The 16,620-nt window shown below is 48.5% G+C and overlaps 8 protein-coding genes across 8 annotated transcripts; 4 read left to right on the forward strand and 4 right to left on the reverse strand.

The window, feature by feature from the left end:
• Nucleotides 1-1,098: 1,098 nt before the first annotated feature.
• On the reverse strand, nucleotides 1,099-1,757 carry BKA55DRAFT_598491 (uncharacterized protein; the record flags this gene model as incomplete). The annotated part of the gene is made up of 3 exons (XM_046196241.1): nucleotides 1,099-1,397; nucleotides 1,427-1,487; nucleotides 1,560-1,757. The coding sequence occupies 3 exons, from the start codon at nucleotides 1,755-1,757 to the stop codon at nucleotides 1,099-1,101; spliced, it is 558 nt and encodes a 185-aa protein (XP_046043746.1).
• A 780-nt stretch (nucleotides 1,758-2,537) lies between these two features.
• On the forward strand, nucleotides 2,538-2,921 carry BKA55DRAFT_490436 (uncharacterized protein; the record flags this gene model as incomplete). Its single annotated transcript, XM_046186252.1, has 2 exons — nucleotides 2,538-2,840; nucleotides 2,886-2,921. Coding segments are annotated over 2 exons (339 nt in total), but the record flags the coding sequence as incomplete, so codon positions are not given.
• Nucleotides 2,922-3,904: 983 nt separating this feature from the next.
• Nucleotides 3,905-6,753, reverse strand: BKA55DRAFT_667478 (uncharacterized protein). Its single transcript, XM_046197838.1, has 8 exons — nucleotides 6,525-6,753; nucleotides 6,287-6,468; nucleotides 6,106-6,243; nucleotides 5,673-6,012; nucleotides 5,297-5,616; nucleotides 4,882-5,241; nucleotides 4,008-4,817; nucleotides 3,905-3,943 (listed from the first exon to the last, which is right to left on the reverse strand). Exons 1-7 carry the CDS (start codon nucleotides 6,696-6,698, stop codon nucleotides 4,190-4,192), a joined length of 2,142 nt encoding a protein of 713 aa, XP_046043748.1. The 5' UTR covers nucleotides 6,699-6,753; the 3' UTR covers nucleotides 3,905-3,943; nucleotides 4,008-4,189.
• Nucleotides 6,754-7,037: 284 nt separating this feature from the next.
• On the reverse strand, nucleotides 7,038-7,308 carry BKA55DRAFT_524702 (uncharacterized protein; the record flags this gene model as incomplete). The annotated part of the gene is made up of 2 exons (XM_046188734.1): nucleotides 7,038-7,218; nucleotides 7,271-7,308. The coding sequence occupies 2 exons, from the start codon at nucleotides 7,306-7,308 to the stop codon at nucleotides 7,038-7,040; spliced, it is 219 nt and encodes a 72-aa protein (XP_046043749.1).
• Nucleotides 7,309-8,405: 1,097 nt separating this feature from the next.
• Nucleotides 8,406-8,795, forward strand: BKA55DRAFT_486380 (uncharacterized protein; the record flags this gene model as incomplete). The annotated part of the gene is made up of 2 exons (XM_046186225.1): nucleotides 8,406-8,438; nucleotides 8,505-8,795. Coding segments are annotated over 2 exons (324 nt in total), but the record flags the coding sequence as incomplete, so codon positions are not given.
• BKA55DRAFT_195850 (uncharacterized protein) lies at nucleotides 8,732-9,266 on the forward strand. The gene has a single exon (XM_046185092.1). It carries the CDS (start codon nucleotides 8,851-8,853, stop codon nucleotides 9,124-9,126), a length of 276 nt encoding a protein of 91 aa, XP_046043751.1. The 5' UTR covers nucleotides 8,732-8,850; the 3' UTR covers nucleotides 9,127-9,266.
• A 607-nt stretch (nucleotides 9,267-9,873) lies between these two features.
• On the reverse strand, nucleotides 9,874-12,322 carry BKA55DRAFT_598493 (frequency clock protein; the record flags this gene model as incomplete). Its single annotated transcript, XM_046196242.1, has 3 exons — nucleotides 9,874-9,897; nucleotides 10,046-10,654; nucleotides 12,299-12,322. 3 exons carry the CDS (start codon nucleotides 12,320-12,322, stop codon nucleotides 9,874-9,876), a joined length of 657 nt encoding a protein of 218 aa, XP_046043752.1.
• A 781-nt stretch (nucleotides 12,323-13,103) lies between these two features.
• BKA55DRAFT_544919 (uncharacterized protein) lies at nucleotides 13,104-16,234 on the forward strand (the record flags this gene model as incomplete). The annotated part of the gene is made up of 2 exons (XM_046190764.1): nucleotides 13,104-13,190; nucleotides 13,253-16,234. The coding sequence occupies 2 exons, from the start codon at nucleotides 13,104-13,106 to the stop codon at nucleotides 16,232-16,234; spliced, it is 3,069 nt and encodes a 1,022-aa protein (XP_046043753.1).
• Between the last annotated feature and the right edge of the window lie 386 nt (nucleotides 16,235-16,620).

The following is a 16,620-nucleotide window of genomic DNA, read 5'->3' on the forward strand; positions in this document are numbered from 1 at the left end:
TCTGCTTCCATTACCTTAGTCGTTTTCCGTCAAGCGGCTCAAGTACATAATGCGCTAAAGAGTGGGTCTAGCGATGCCAGTGGTGCTATTTTTTTCACTGTAGCTCTGAAGCTCATAGCGCTCGCCTGAACGATTAGCCGCAAGTTGTTTTGGTTTCGTTTAGAGAACGACTATCTGTTGGAAAAACTGGGGACTCCCCTTCCCTTCAGGATTCAGATTGTTAGTCTGAAAGTCCTAGATTTAAAGTACAAAGTCCCAGACGAGATCATCTAGAGATTTAAACCCGAGAAGAACTCTCATCTCAATAATAAACAATCAAGTTAAATAAATATTTTCACTAAGCACCCCTCCGCAACATAAACAACACTATCGCAATACCTTAGAGTTAGTTGGGTACCGGCATACAATAAGCCGTTCTCCAGAATTCCATAAGGCCGCGTCACTAGGTTTGGTGTCTTGGACGATCTGCAGAGGTGGCACAACCACGTCCATTATAGTAGCAGCCATATTCGACACCCTTCCAAAGCTAGATGTCTTTATATGGCCGTTATCTATTATTAAAGTACAGTACATTGGGATTTTATTGGCACATTCATCATTTATATAACCGTATTGATCTAATTACTCTCTCCTTCCACAAGACCGGAATCGCCTCGTTTGACGGAGCGATATCTCTTCTTCTTTCATGCGGTATAGGAATATGAGCTCGACGCCTATACGGTCGACAACTTATATAACTGGGTCATCAAGCTATTCGTGCCGTGGCCGCGCCATGTTCCTCCCCAAATGAGGAAGCTAAACCAAGCCTTCAGGATAAGACCTAGCACACGTATACATCCGTTAATAGCGATGCGGATCAACTCGCGCAGTTATTGGTCTTGCGTTTTCAATATCTTGCCACTTCGGTGTACGCAGCTTGAAGGCCTTCATGATGCAGGGGCGGGTCTACATACCCTCGCACACAACTGACACACTATCTACCTCTTCTACTTCCAATACTTCCCCAGCCGACGAGGATGCCCGCCTCCAAATTTGGCCCCACCGGCCCCGCGGCTACTTAATCGTGCTCACCTTTACCCTTTCTCTTCTCTTTCCTTGTCAGCTCAACTCCCAAAATCTTTCCTTAGATCTTTTGCCAGCCAAGCCATTGTCATCTCGGTCAAAATAGAGCGCCCACGACCCCTCATCTTCTTCCACGGCCATGAAGCCCTCCCAGCCCTCCAAGGTAATTCTCTTATCAATACGAGTGCAATCCCATGGCCCAGCAAGGTGGTGTTCTGACTCTACTCGCGGGCCGTACTTCACCTCATAAGTTTCTTGATCCACGTATATCCAATTTAGCTGTGGAGGTTCATCGTAGATTGTAGACACCAGGCCCTCTCCCTTGCGACCCCAGTCTTGGTCAGGATAGGGGAGGAAATAAAACCTGCAAATAAATGACCTGAACAGTTGACTCGACCCTCAGTCTTGTTCACCGCAATGTATAGCTGGTTATCAACTGCATTAGCGGTCAAGGGGACAGTTTGTTGCGTTGCCAGATCGCTTCGCAGAATGCGTACCTTGTTGTTGCGCAACACTATGGCACACCCATCGACGTCCCTACCCGCGGGTGAGGTACTGCGGCAAGAAACGATGAGGTTCGATTTCACGCCCCTGTGTTGTTCTTTGGCATTCTTTCTCTGGCCTTGGCGAATCGCTTCAGTAGTAACAATGATCGCAGGACAAGCTGCTATGGCAGTCAGAATTCCTAGGACCATGATTCCTCGATTAGTGCTTGAATTTAAAATTATCTCGCAGAATTTACTATTTGCTACGACCAGGGAGAATTAAAATTGAAGTTCGTTGGAAAAAGGAAAAAGAAAGAAAAAAAGCTTTACGTGGGATCGCGTCAGTGAAACGTATTTCATTCACATACGATCCTATGACACATTATGCCCATTCCCTACAGCACAGCAAATGCCTATTTTTCAAATAAACCGGTTATGGGGAGAGTTCTGGTGTCATTCGCAGGTCACATCGCAAGCCTGTTCGTGTAGTTTTGGTGTCATACGTAGGTTCATATCACAAGCATATTTCCTAAATACAGGTTACAGAGATAGGTCCCATGTCTTGTTATCCCTTCAATTGGCATAAGACTTCGGTCCATACCCCGCCCCAGTGTTGTGCCTCTAACAGCTTAGCACCTACGGGGCTTTAGGGCAAGACACTGTTATAGCCTTATTGCCAGTCTGCTTGCTCTTTGCGCGGAAGATAGTGTAGGATAAGGTATTGTCACTAACGAGCGCTCTGATTGAGCCGACCCCGCTGCCGTGACCTGTACGAAGTCTTATGCCCGTTAAATGGATAGGGTCCCTGGTACCGCAATGCATATAAAATACCACAACTTTCCATCCATCCTCCTTGTTACTATACATATTGCTCTATTGATTTTAAATCTTATCAACATCGATCCACTATGTCCCAAGCGTAGGTCTCCATAACAACTCTTGGTCTTCAACTCCCGGCACTGCCTTCGCGAGACTAATGGCATGTACAGAGAACAGCAAGAGAACAGCGCCGAAGAGTCCGAAGGCGACTTACCTCTTACCAAGTCCCCTTCCAACCCAACAGGAGGCCGCAAACCTACCAAACTTGCGATGCAGAATGCAGCCGTGGCAGAAGAGGTCACTGAGGACGGCGCACTACGGCGCACAAATCCTGGTAGAAGAATTGGTCCAATTCGTGAATCGCGGATCAAAGATCGACCAGCGAAAGAGGGCGAGAAGGATAGCAGCCTGAAGATCAAAATTGAGCTGGATCTTGAAGTCGAGGTAGAGATTTATGCACGAGTTAAGGGTGATGTAACAATTGGGTTGATGTGATAATTAGGTTGAAGTCTATGCTAGAGTCAAAGGGGATGTTACGATCGGACTCCTGTAAGATGTGAGTTGACTTCGGCCTCGAGGGACAGCATATTAACGATATATATTGCAGTACCAAATAGCTTGGCCGGATGCTCACCTCAGGGTGTGCACTGTACTACTGCCTTCTTGGTAAAATGGGACAATGGTGAACCTTGAAACTTACGAACATACAAGCGTTAGCAACTTGAGGATGATGCATGATATATCCGTAATGGGCATTAGGGTTGCGACTGGTCTTAGGGGAGGTTCTGAGATGAAGCATTCAATGAAGTTGGTGACTTGATGTCTATTTTGTTCTTGTGATTCCCAGTAATAGCCACATCTATCAAGACATGCTGAAATTTCTGCGAGGACCAGCTGCACAGGAGATGGCTAGCATCAAAATCTCTTCGATATTCGTGTTGAAATGAGCATGTTGTATTGATTGAAGAAGAAAAGACTAGCGCTGAAACAGCACAATCTATTTAACAGGAGGACATTCACATCCAGCCACCAATGGATCGGAACAGCCATTGATCCGTAAAACTACGGATCTCAACACTCCCACTCGAGCCATTGGTGCGAGATGTTTCCGCTGACAGAGTGTGGCCTCATTAAAACCTCAAGAACATGTTCATGGGTGAAAAATAGGAAAGAGCTTCTGTTACCACGCCTGCGTTGGTTTGCTTGGTCACTGCAGCCTTAGCACCCCAGTTGTTCCGAGATATGTGATAGACAGTTTGTGAAGCTAACAGCTGTTTGACTCTCTGGTTACTAGAGCCTCAGCACCCAGATTGTCCAGAGTGCTTGAAGTTTGATATACGGTTGAAGCATCGGAATCTTCGATCACCAGAGCCTTTGTGCTCCAGAGGTACACTCCCTTATTCCAAGCCGTTCACGACTCTGATCGCATACTTATAGAAACATATCAATCCTTGATGACATAAACGGATGTCGCAAATCTTCCAGTTTGGCCCATGTCGTGCCCACCTATCAACCAACGACTTGCTTCCCCACGGGGCCAGCTAAGAAGGTATAAAGTCATACGCCCTCTACTTTGTCTATTCCACGTCAGTGTCACCAAATGATAGATCGCTCAGAGTGGCTAGTATAGCTGTTGCTCACACAAATGGCTGTATTGATTGGTTATTTTGAGTGTTGTTGCAACCAACTCCATACTCTTGGGTCTATAGTCCTATAACCTGCCACTTCAGGACTATTGAGATCAACCCTAAGCTAATAGTTATTGCAAGAAGCTTCAACCTGATCAACCATAACACATCGCGTGCCTCCACCACAAAAGATTTTCACAGCGTATCCCAAGAATTGTCATCTGATTCTATCTGCTCGTCCTCGCTTGAGCCCCCCGCATTCGTAAACTCTTGGAATATCGCTATGTCCTCAAACCTGTCAGCCAGGCTTTCCACGCTGGCCTCCGAAGGGTTAGTCATGGCAAGGTTCAAGTCCGCCATAAATGTGGCCCGGATGTCGTATGGTGGGTTGATTAACCGGTTTTCCTCGTACTGTTCCATTATGTGTCGCGCCTCGCTCGCTGGTAAATCGCCTTGCTGCAGTGCCATTGATAGTAAACTTCGGCCGATGGCTTCTGCAAAACGGTATGCCTGCCGTAGACGTCCGTAGCATTGAATGCAGAAAAAGAGATAGAAACGCCAAGCAGGGTCCTTTGTGTCGCCAAGATTAGCGTTTGCCACATGAATCAGGCCTGTATGCCATAGCATCGTATAAGTCGAAGACATATAATTCTTGCGGTATACCACAATAAGGCGCTTGAGTTGATTTACAGACGCTTTATAGGCCGCATCGGGCGAGCTCCTCTTACAAGGGAATGTCTTGAATCGTAAAGACCTCGAAGAGTCCCTCGCTCGAACCGTGAAGGGGTGCAAGATACTAAGAATTGCTACGTGAAACCAGATACTGTCGTACTGTTAGAAGTCTTTTAAGAACTTCGTTCAGAAAGGAACAAAGAATTGCAACATACTGAAAGATCAGAACATGATGTGGACTTTGTTCTGAGCGCACCATCGACGGTGGCAGCGTTTCTGCCCAAGCTATGAGCTCGCGATACTTGTATTCGGCAAATGCAAGTGTGATATGATCGCTCAGGCCCTCGCGCGGATAAGGCTGATCGCGATAGTATCGCAAAGTCACTTGGTGGATTATTCGCCAGAATCGGCAAAGGACTGGAAATGTGTCGCCCATGTAGGTCGACTGCAAAGTTTGGCGGATAGACTCGGGGCTGCCTTCAGAGGTTTCATGCCAGCCATTTCCCGGTATGGGCCATACGGGAGGGTGTTCAGGGTATGAAAGGCCGGGCTGTTGGTAAAATAGAGCCATAAGCCTGACGATGTTAAGCCTCTGGATATTCGGCGCTTACTCTCAGCGTATCAACTTACACTACCCAATTGAAGCTGCCCCAGGCGGCATAGGATGTTGCACTTTGTAGTTCAGAGTTTACTTGTCGTACCTTGGGCATTGCAACAGTGTGTTCGGTTCCAAAAAAGCCCATACGTGTTCCCATGGAGTTTGCTTCTGACACATACGTCAAGGCATAATGATCTTTGCCATCACCCAGATATGCCAAGCCTAGCAACGGTATTCCGGCGAGAGTTAAAAGAGAATCCTTCGACTTGTCTTCTGCCCAACGCTTTTCCGTCTCGTCACTGAACTGAGGCGTATACTCTTTGACGGTCGGATCGAGCGCACTATACATTTGCTGTTGTATTTGTGTCAGCGAGACAGATGCTGCTATGAGTAGTTCAGGCGACCTACACAACCCCAATACATGACAGCACTAAGTAGAAATCGACTGCAGAACCTCGTTTCACAGTTAATTAAGTCATTCACAAATAGATCCGGATCAAAGGTACCCAGCAGGGGGTGATCTGTCTCTAAGTATAACAATATAATCTTGGCAGCCAAATCGGAAGGAATAGGCACGGTAGTCCAGAAACTTATGTTCAATTTCTCCAATCGCTCGTCACAAGGGCGTAAGATCGGTGTTGGATATTGCCGAGGATGATGGGTTTGAAATGGATTGGATTCGAAGTCAAACGGCGAGCCAGCGTTCTGGCTGTCGGTGGCTGATATGCGGCCAGTGCTGAGAACTGCCCTACAGGGCGTCAGCTGAAACTGAAAGAAGGAAGTTGAAATTCGACAACGAAAGGCTGAATGCTGGGGTTTGCCTCGGCGCGATTCAACTGACTTCAAGATACTAGACTCGAGGGGTTGGAGCCGCGGGAAGGATAATGAATGCCTTGCCATGAGCTCGGACTCTAAACCTAAATGTCGAGTAGGCCCACGAGTCCGCTCTTGGCTACAAATATGTCGTGTTGGACTTATTCTCGGTTGGATTATTGAGAAGGCTGTGTCAAGGTCGGTGTGACCGTAGAATTCGTAGGACGTGGATGGCCTGGCTCTCGGGTCCTGACTTCATAACGTCGAAGAGGTTAAGAATTTGCTCCGTTTCTTTGCTCGTCTGGCTTTGGCTGTGGCTTTCGACGTAGACACATGGCTCTTGTACGCCTCGTCGTCGACAAGCCTCACAATGAGGCTTATTTCCGTCGCACTAGTTACCAACGTTGAGATAAAGATAATAATGAAGTCGATATTAATGCAGCTTACTCGAATCTTTCTTTTGCGACATGCGTTGCATGCTAGTTGTGTTCCGATCCGTTGTCGTTTCAATAGCTCGCTACTCGAGGATCCAGAAGTAGAAGAAGATCCAAAAGGGTGCGAGTTGGATGCTACGTCATCTGTATCCGGGATACGGAGTAGCTGACGGTATCTTTTGGACATTGCTGAGGGTTAGATACTGGCTGGGGATGGTTATAGCCGAGGAACAAGATATCTTTCGATCGCGTCAAATAAGTAAAACGAGGAGGTAATTATGATGGATAGATAGATTGCGCCCCAGGCTGCCAGGTACTGTTCTCCAGTGCGATTCACGTGGCCCTGATACATAAAGTACATCAATGCTTCCCAACGTACAAGCCCAATGATTGGCTCGATATTTTCGGATCCTCCGTTGAGTCTTATTGGCTGAATGACCAGCGATGACTGGCGATTCGCTATCCTATGAGGTTCCATCGATGGCCAGTAGAGCACCAGGGCCCTCTGCGATCGAGATCTATCTGTCTACTTATTCGGCCCTGTTTCCTCCACCAGCTTCTTATTGTTCGCATTTATTAACAACTCGCTGCGCCTCCATTCAACCAAGCTCGCCTCCATAGCCATTTGCTGATGCTTGACGGCGCTGCGCAACCCGCGGTCCATGTCACGCAGCTCCTGAATGATAAGCTGGATGTGACTCTCTGCACTATTTGTATTCTTAGCTTAAGCACTGCTGGTTCAGGCTGGGTGATACGCACACATCTTTGGGCTTGAAAGTACAGCCCGTAGCCACCATGCTACCTGTCTTTGCGGGGACTGCTGTTGCCCACCTGCCGGGCTAAGGGGCTTATTGCTCGGGAAAATCAAAATGTGGGATGCATAGGACCTGGCTGGCAGAAGGCGGGATCCATAAGTTGACACCATATGAAAATTGGACAGTATTGAGCACTGACAATTTCCTCTTCTGCAATAACTCTTGTTGTTTGACAAGATCACCACACAGTATAGGGCTCGTACTCTTTCCTACTGTGAACAAAGAATAGGCAACAATTAGTCAGTGAATTGAAGTACTTCAATGGCTTATGCAAGGTCAAGGTACGCTTGACTCGCACTGTCGGCCGGTCTCCACTCCCCCGGGTTCGCGCCCCAGTCTTTTAGGCAGCTGCGGTACTTGTGGATACTTCCCCTCGACCAGCCAGAAATTGATTGTAGGCTGGTTGAAGGGCCTAATTCTGATGCAACATCTGCTTCCGGGGTAGAGTCATGTACCTAGCGGTCCCCACCCTAGACTTGATACAAAGCATGTTATTTTGGAGCGGAAGCTGCCAATGCTCAATACTACATTCTACCATGAAGGCAGTCTTTACACTCGGAACTGGCTCGTTCAGCTCTCGATGTGATGGCGCGGTTCTAGACCGCAATCTACTCGCCAAAGTGCTGAAGGCCTAGATCACTAGGAATGTGATATACAGTACTACTAGGGTGACTTCATTATGTACCCCGGAGCAATTCCACCGGTAGCGGGGAGACCTTATATTGCAACCTGGCCAATCAAAGTGAATCATTTGTCGAGCACCTGAAGCCACGCGGAGAAACTTGCGTCACAGAGACTCTGCTTTTCTCTTTGGAAAAACATGATTTCACCTCAGGGGGCAACGCTACTTCACTCTGCGGGGCGAAATCAAAATCAGGATCACTTCTAAATATCTTTCTCGTTACGTGGAAACTCTCAGGGCGCCTACAACCCCGCCCAGGCTTCTTATGTCGAGTAGGTACCGGCCGCTGCTTCCCAACACTACGCCAGCATCGAGTTCAACAGATGATGCCTCCGGCTCTCAGTCTCAATCTTCGCATTCAGGCCTCGCTAAGATCTCCCGAATTGGAACTCGTGCGGCCTGTGAATCCTGTCGAAAGAAGAAGACGCGAGTAAGACCTTGCTTAACTTGGTGGTTGATTCTATTCAGGAAATCATGCAAATTAACGCGAGTGCAGTGCAATGGCGGCAGGCCTATGTGCAATCGCTGCATTGAAACCACCACAGAGTGCATCTACCGCTCCGATGAGGAGGAAAAGAAGGTATTAGCCCTGGAAATGCGCATTAGCGAGGTGATCAACGAGTTGGAACAGCTGCGCGAGCTATACGGCATAATACACTCACGGTCGACCGAGGAGGCACAAGAGATCTTCAACCGCATACGGACGAACAGTGATCCCATCGAGGTCTTGCAGATGGTCAACGCCTCAGATCTACTGCTACAAGGGACTTTACCCGAAGAGACAGGCATGGAGGCATCGACCAGGCGGGAACGAACTTCCAAGTGAGGCGAAATACTTCATCATGAGAGAAAACCCAACCCACAAAAGATATTCGCATTCTCATCAGAGTTCCAGAAGAGCACTAGGGATGGACAAAATCTCTCACCAACTACGCCCTGCGCGAGGCTACCCGGAAGACGCTGGGTCTGTCACTTATCGACATCCGGGATATCCAGCGTACGGCGACGGGCTTCGCCATACGCCTCGAAACAAAATGAGCCGACAAAGGATCTTAGCCAAGGAGCAGGTATTAGGACACTGCCTCGAGACCACTGAGGTTGAACTACCGACAAAATAGTCCAATTACGTCGTGCCGAACTGCCCGACCAAACTAACCAACATGCTAGGCGAATTGGTCGGCATCGGCCAGGTCATCCAGGACGAGGTGATCGCCCAAACAGGTCTCAAGACAACCAGCGTGCGGCCTTCCGAGACATAAACCGTACCCGGCGGCCGATAAAGGGTCCTGGATCGTCTCCTACCTAGAAGAGGTCCCGCCCTCCCGGCTATTTTGGACAAGCACATACTCGCGACTCATCGAAAAGAAGAGGCCAGTGACACTACGGCATAATCCAGGATGCCAAGGTTACCACTCCAGCCTCCCCTGCACACGCACGCCGCGCTGCGAGAACTGTGGCAAACCAAACATCAGGGACCAATCACAACCACAGCCATGCACCGAACGAGCGAAATGCGCGAACTGCTACGGACCCGCACCCGCCGGGCACGAGAACTGCCTAGCTAAGTCTTTGAGGAAGACCAAAAGCTCAAGCTGCCCACTAAGAAGAAACCCGCTGCCGTTAGGTGGGTGAAGCAGAGACTTTTTACCAGCGCACAAAGCAAAGCGAGTGACACTTAAGACGAGCCCACGGATGGAAACCTTAGAACAGGTGACCTCCTGAATGACGCCAAAGCACCGCGAGGCACGGCAGAGCTCCAGGTATGATTTGACAAAAACCGGCGAGCCATAGAATGCGTGTACTGGATCTGTATATTTCTCGGCCTTAAAACTGGGACTAGTGAAGAATACTATTTACTAACCCTCTCACGCTAGCGATGCAGGGGTTGGCTATCACCCGGAGTACTGTTGTCCTCATTTGCTATTCATCAAGCGCTCGAGGCGCTTCGTCTGAATCCTCACCATGCTCAACACCATTGCTAACATTAAGGCCATCAAGATGGCTATCGGAATGGTAAGAGTTCGCCCGTCGGCTCACATGCTTCTCTGACGATGCGGTATTGGCTATATCTGTAGATGCGTCGTCATCTTCGTCGGCCGTGGAGTTCTCACCGCTAAACGGCGGAAAGAAAATGGCAGGAGATGGCAGTGGGACTGGCGCCAGCCTCTTGATGCGCCTGGACTGATACTCAACCTCGACAGGCGGTGGTTCTTCGCTTGATTTTGTCTTTAAACTGACAAGGTCGGGACAAGAGGTTGAGATCGTGGCTAGTCGATGAATGATCCCTTCCGTGCTCTTATTCAACCTCCCAATTTGAGACTCGGAAGTCGATGGGAGGACATCTTGCTTGGACCGCTTAGTAGTGACAAGCACCATAAAGTGGTCCTCTGGGGAAACGCCGCCAAGTCCGCAGGGCTTCAAGGGCTGGTACTCCATGTACTGCTGATTGTCGGTCCAAATCAAATCCAGCTCGATGTCGCTCATTTGTTCGCTATCATGGTTTGTCAGACCCGGAGGTCCATTATTATCCTCGTCCATAGCTGAACTCTGCTGATACAGGGGCTGACCTCGATCAGACAACGGCCTGTAGTTGATGAAGGACCCAGACGATGTTCGCCGAGAACATCGATTTTTTACCCACTCAGACTGGCCACTAAATGTAGTATAAAACTAATTACCATTATATAAATACATACACTATAGCCTTTAGACTCAACTTATTTATATTCTTATAAGACCTTCTCGCTTGTTGTTGGTATATTCGTCTTGGAAGTTGCTGACCTCGTCGTCGGCCCCAAGCTTTGCAGCCAATCAGAATTTAGCGGTCAAGATGTGGCCGTTTTTGGATATGTGGGGCCGTCACTTAGCCAATCATGAATTTCGTGGTCAAGATCCATCCATTTTCAGAAGCATATCGCCGCTAATTCATATAGGGCCTAGCGCAGCATTCCAAAAAGCTAAGCCGAAAGGGAGACCTGTTAATTGTCCTTCAATGTCTGTGTGAGTTTTCTTGTCGGCCGTGTTATTGCATGAGTTAGAACATCAGAATACGAATCCGCCCCGGCTAATACTCTACTCCCTGCGTTATAAGAGAGTAGATGTCTATATTGCAGGTATACTGACTGTAGCTAATCTAGCCCGCCATATAAGAGGTATTCTCGTGGGCTGGGGTACTGATTAGCACATGCTGCTGTAGCAACCGCAAAACAAAATAATCATAGGGGGTATCAAGAAACAATCTCCGGCATCAACATAAAGTAACTCTTACCACCTCATATAATAACACATACTAAAATTAATATGGAGAGACCACTAAAACGTGGACGACCACGCAAATATGCAACAGCCAAGGACAAAGCGACAGCAGACACTCAACGCAGACGGAACAAACGGCAGAAAGCAGCGGCTAGAGATAGAGGCTTACCCTATAGCAATTTTCATAACTCGCACTATCCCATCCAGGCGCCCTGCGCGCGGCCAAAACTCGTCCAGCGATGCTTCCATCAAGAACAGATGCCTCCACTCCAGATGGCGTCAAAAGAGAAATCGACCGGCGCCTTCCTCCACTGGATTAAGAGACTCGACCCGCTCACCTTGGTCGTATACTCGGATGGCTCTCTATCCTCGGAAGGAGCTGCAAGCTACGGCTTCACCATTCATCAAAACAATGTCCCCATCTTCGATGGATCAGGTCGCCTTGGGCCTGCCGAGGTCTTCGACGCTGAAGCTACTGGGGCATTAGAGGGCCTCAAAGCTGCCCTGAACCTGCAAGGGTCAGCAGCGCAAACCATTTTTATCTGTCTAGATAACCTCGCAGCCGCCACGTGCCTGCGAGGCACGCCCTCCGACTCCTCTCAATACGTCTTTCTCGAGTTTCAGGCTCTAGCGGCATCGCACGGAGCCACGCAAGTACTCTGGATCCCAGGACACTCCGACATCCCTGGCAATGAACAGGCCGACAAACTGGCAAAAGCAGCGTCATCTCTCCTCGAACCTGAAGGTGCTCAACCAACGCTGGCTTACCTACGAAGAATCGCGAGACAAAAATCAAAAGAAGCATTCGAGACGTGGTGGTCTACCTCCGCTCCTGAGCAATACAAGAGACTCAACCTCAAGGCGACCACAGGCTGCCCACCAGAGCTGACGCTCCCGCGCGCAGCCTTACACCACTTGCTGGCAGCAAGGTCCCTCCACGGGGACTTCGCCGCGTATCACGAGAGGTTCGACCACGGCGATGCGCGCCTGGTCTGCTCATGTGGCCGACGCAAAGCACCGGATCACATCTTCTACTGCAGAAAGGTACCGCCGCGTCATCGGATGAGGCTGGCACCCTCACCGAATGCAGCAGTCAATCTAGCAGTAGGAAAAGACTTTACCAAGTTCACCGACCTATCCAAAGACAGCGCGTTCTTTGGAAAGATTTGCCCTCGCTATTAGGCGATGACGACGAGAGAAGCACTCGCGACTCTCTCTTCGACTTCTCTTTTGTACACCTTTACTTCTTCTTTATCTTCTTACCAGTTCTCGGCCAGATGAAAGGCGCTGGCACGCCCCTCATCCGGCCGTGGCTACCTTCAGGCAGTCTCAAACTGCCGCACGCACAGGCTGAGCTCAGCCTTCCTGACTTCAGGCTCCAAAAGCGGCTGCGATATGCCAGCTGCGCCTTGTCGTCCCGCTGACGGGTAACAAGCTCGATAGGATGCGCCATTTGTGCCGATGATATGCTGGATAGAGTGTGTTTGGTCTACTAATGCGGTTGCAAAAATTGGAATCTGAGGGAAGACTAATTTCGCGTCGCGAATGACTAATCATCCTTGCAGCCAATGGTATTTCTGTAATTAGCGTATAGATAGATACCCAATTCTCTAGCTCAGCACGTCCTTTGCCCCAGCAGGGGACTTTCGGGGCCTACGGCCCCCCGGACGAAAAATATACATAACATAACATAACATAAATAATAACTATCCCATCCAGCAGTTAGGTAACTCACAGAGAAGTGCATTTACACAGCTACAAGAACAAGACATCAGCAACTTTCTGCCTCCCCCTAGTCCTCCACTCCAACCCACCACTGAGGGGGTATTCCCTGACCATGATGAGCCTCTCAGATCACCATCGATTACGTCCTCCCTGTCCCTACTCGCAGCAGATCCTCAGCTACCCGGAGATATCGATAAACAGAGTATACCTAATATCAGAACTTCCACCTATGCGGAAGATCCGGTAGCTGTTTCAGATCGCCAGGGTCCTGACCCGGTTCAGGATGTTGTCTCTGATATAACCCCGGAGACCTCCCCAGAAGTGGGGGACGGCGAGCCAGATCCAATTGAGCATCTTGCGCAAGAGCTGGCAGAACAACTTATCAAATTTCAAGGATGCTGCAACGAGTGCCACCAGGCAGCTAAACGCAATCATATGGAAGATACCAACGAACATATCAGCCTTGCCGTGTACCTGAACTTCACGCCTGAATTAGGTCCCGACATCCTCAATCACGAGACTATCGCACACCAGAAAGATGATCTGGCTGGAAAACTAAGCCCTGAATCCAGAAGACAGCTCTTTTGTGGCGTTGACTCCAGAGAGGAGGTACCATATATCTGCTTAGATGAAGATGAGCGGGTTTCAGATAGTGCTGGGGTTACCTTCGATATCGACAGCGTCGTGGCCTTCCCAAGTAACCTTGCTGTCGCTAAGAAGGGAATTCACTGGTCTCCTACCCGAATGACTGTATCTGATCTTCAGTCTGATCTCCACCTTCGATCAATACCTGTCACGTTCCTCGACACAAATGGAAAACAACATCAAGTCCACCGGCCTGTACACCAGATTCCTCACTATACATTCGGTCGTGTTATTGGATTTGAGGATATATCTTTATATCTTCTATTCCCTAACCTATATCGAGAGGAGCAGAAGTGTAGTAAACTCAGGGATGAAGACTTTCGACTATGGATGGATGGTATTCTGCTTCCTGCAATATATCAATGCTACAGCACAGCCCATGTCCAGCATTATCCGTCGAGCTATGACCACAGTCGTTACAATTCTACCGCTCGCGGAATAGAGGGACTTTCTCAGCGTGTGCATCCAGTGGCACGGGAACAACAATTAGTGTATTATTTACCACCAGAGACACTGGCAGATGTTTGGGCCAACATCACCACTGCCATTCAAGAACCAGGATTCCAACAGTTCCGGGATGTTATTATTCTCCTTCAAGCAAAGAACCTGAAGGTTCTCACAAAGGACGTCACATGGGAGAAGATGATGTCGCGATTTGAACAGTATTGGACCAGCGCAATCGATAACAGCCATACTACAACAGACCTCTATTTTGATGTTGGGAAAGAAACTTGTCCTCAGCAGCTATCTCAAGTTGTACCTTGGAGCCAACTGGCAGCTGGTATTATTAACGATCCACCACAGAAACGAGCAGAAACACTACTTTACCGGCGATGTTGCTTAGAATCATATGCCTTCCAGGTCAGCAATAGGTATACTGATGATAAAGGGACCCAAAAGCAGGTCTTTTATCCATTCAGTATGCTTCAGGATACTGGGAGTCTCACTATAGAGACTGGAAAGCGCTCTCCACGCCGAGCTGCTGGTCTTTTATACTCTCAATTCTACTCCAGTGTCAAGGAAGTATTTGCAGCGGGAAACGTGTATCCATTCACAAACGCAGCCATCGAAACGCTTGCCCTTGATAAGAAGCTAAGAAAGACATGGGAACTTGTTGGAGGTGGTATTAGTCACCAGCCAACTGCATTAATCAAGGCATACCTATACACAAAGCTTCGATACCACCATGCCATATCAGGATCTATGCAAAAGTCTTTCGGCATTCGAGAAGAGCATCGTGTTTCGAAGGAGCTCTTCTATGCTATTGACAACCAGATGAAATCCAGAGAGCTACACGACAAGCGCCTCATTATACCTACTGACGATGGTTCCCCATACTATAGTTTCACGACCAGTACTCTCCTTACATGGGTGCGGTGCAACATCAATAAGTTCTGTGTAGGGTTCGAGATGGTATACAGCTTTCAAGATCCACATTTTGTGACTTGGGAACACACAAGAATTATGCTCGTGTTTCTTCGCTGTCTCCAATTCTCATATACAGGCCGATTGATACAGAAGGTCGGTGGCTGCTGGCAAGACGTACGACAGCAACCCGATGCAGGTCAGCCAAATGGACTTCGTCGCCATGAAGGACTCGGATTCAAGCTCACTATGGAGAGGTATGGTTATGCTTGGTTTCTTGACAAGATCGACTGGAATACGCTTACTTTCCGCCAACCTTATGCACCTTATATGATGTTCAACAACCCATCCATGCAGACTGTATATCGCGCTCGATACCACCAAGTCCGAGATGTACGGATCGACTTCATTCGAGTGAATAAGGCCTATCAGTGGATGCTTGAATTCAGCTCTATTCCCACGTGCCTTGACCTCCTAGAAAATTACCTTCGAGAGCTGTGTCTGTGTGCCTTTCGCAAAGACGTTTTCTTCCACGTCAAGTCAGCTCTGAAGCCAGAATATCTGGAATCTGCATTGTCAGGAGAGATTCCTCTGTGTTACGATAGTGTTAATAACGCCATGCTGAAGGATCACCAGCCACTTCAGCTTGCACAAGGAAATCGACTGGCGGTAAAGGATATTCATGTCTTATTTGCTTGGCTTTGGAAATCGAAGGATGACTATTTTGAACGGCAAGGATGGAACGAGAAGCCATATCGCATGCTATTCCAACAGAGTTTCCATGCCATCAAAACTGCACGAGGCAAGGCTGGCGCACGGAAGTGGCGGCAAGACCTGAAAAGGTCGTTTCTTGGAAGCCACTGGATTCTCCCTTATCCACATAGCCGGGGATTTATGCGCAAGGATAAAGAAGAAAATCAGTTCATTTGGTGGCCTAGCGCACATCAGGGACTCATCAGACACTATGCCAAGTCCCGACAGACTGGGACTCTTGCACATCCACTGCCAGCATCCAACATCATTCTTCATCCTGTTGATGGCTGGCAATTAGCAACTACTCTATTTTCTAAGGGCTACATGCCCTATGTCATACAGCCCGAACGGGAGTTGATTCGAATGTCTGAGAACGAGCTTTATGCCAAACTAGTTTGTCTTCGGGAGCAAGTATCAGCCGGGCTGACCCAAAACCCTTTTCCAGTCCCTATACTTGAATTAGACAACTCCCCTGGTCTCTAGTCCCGGGCGGGTTCACGCTGAACCACAATGGCAAGCGGGGTTGGGGTTAATTCTAATGTAAGCTGATTGGCCTAAAAAGTCAAAGGCACGGACCATTCACGCAGAACCACAGTTCACGCAGAACCACAAGCAAAAACAGCCAAACAGGCAGCTAACCCCAAGCTAACCCCAAGCTAACCCCAAGCTCCCCAGGAATCAACCCCAAGCTCCAACCCCAGACAGATAACAAGGATCAGCATCACCATAAGCAACGATAAAAAGCAAAATAAAATAGAATTAGAGCTCACACTATAGTATAATAAACATATTAATATTTATTTATTTATTTATTTACCTACTTAGCCCTGACAATTATTGTTTGCGTCGACAGCCTGCCGACGATTAAA

This window comes from Fusarium redolens (assembly GCF_020744475.1).
Source record: "Fusarium redolens strain MPI-CAGE-AT-0023 chromosome Unknown BKA55scaffold_20, whole genome shotgun sequence".
Taxonomy (NCBI): domain Eukaryota; kingdom Fungi; phylum Ascomycota; class Sordariomycetes; order Hypocreales; family Nectriaceae; genus Fusarium; species Fusarium redolens.

Bases quoted from the DNA above. Each gene is read 5' to 3' on its own strand.
- BKA55DRAFT_667478 (XM_046197838.1), bottom strand. From the start codon at position 6,698: ATGTCCAAAAGATACCGTCAGCTACTCCGTATCCCGGATACAGATGAC. The intron at 5,617-5,672 runs GTAGGTCGCCTG...CAAATACAACAG, and splicing joins CTGTCATGTATTGGGGTTGT to CAAATGTATAGTGCGCTCGA. The intron at 5,242-5,296 runs GTAAGTTGATAC...TAACATCGTCAG, and splicing joins GGCAGCTTCAATTGGGTAGT to GCTTATGGCTCTATTTTACC.
- BKA55DRAFT_195850 (XM_046185092.1), top strand. From the start codon at position 8,851: ATGAGAGAAAACCCAACCCACAAAAGATATTCGCATTCTCATCAGAGT.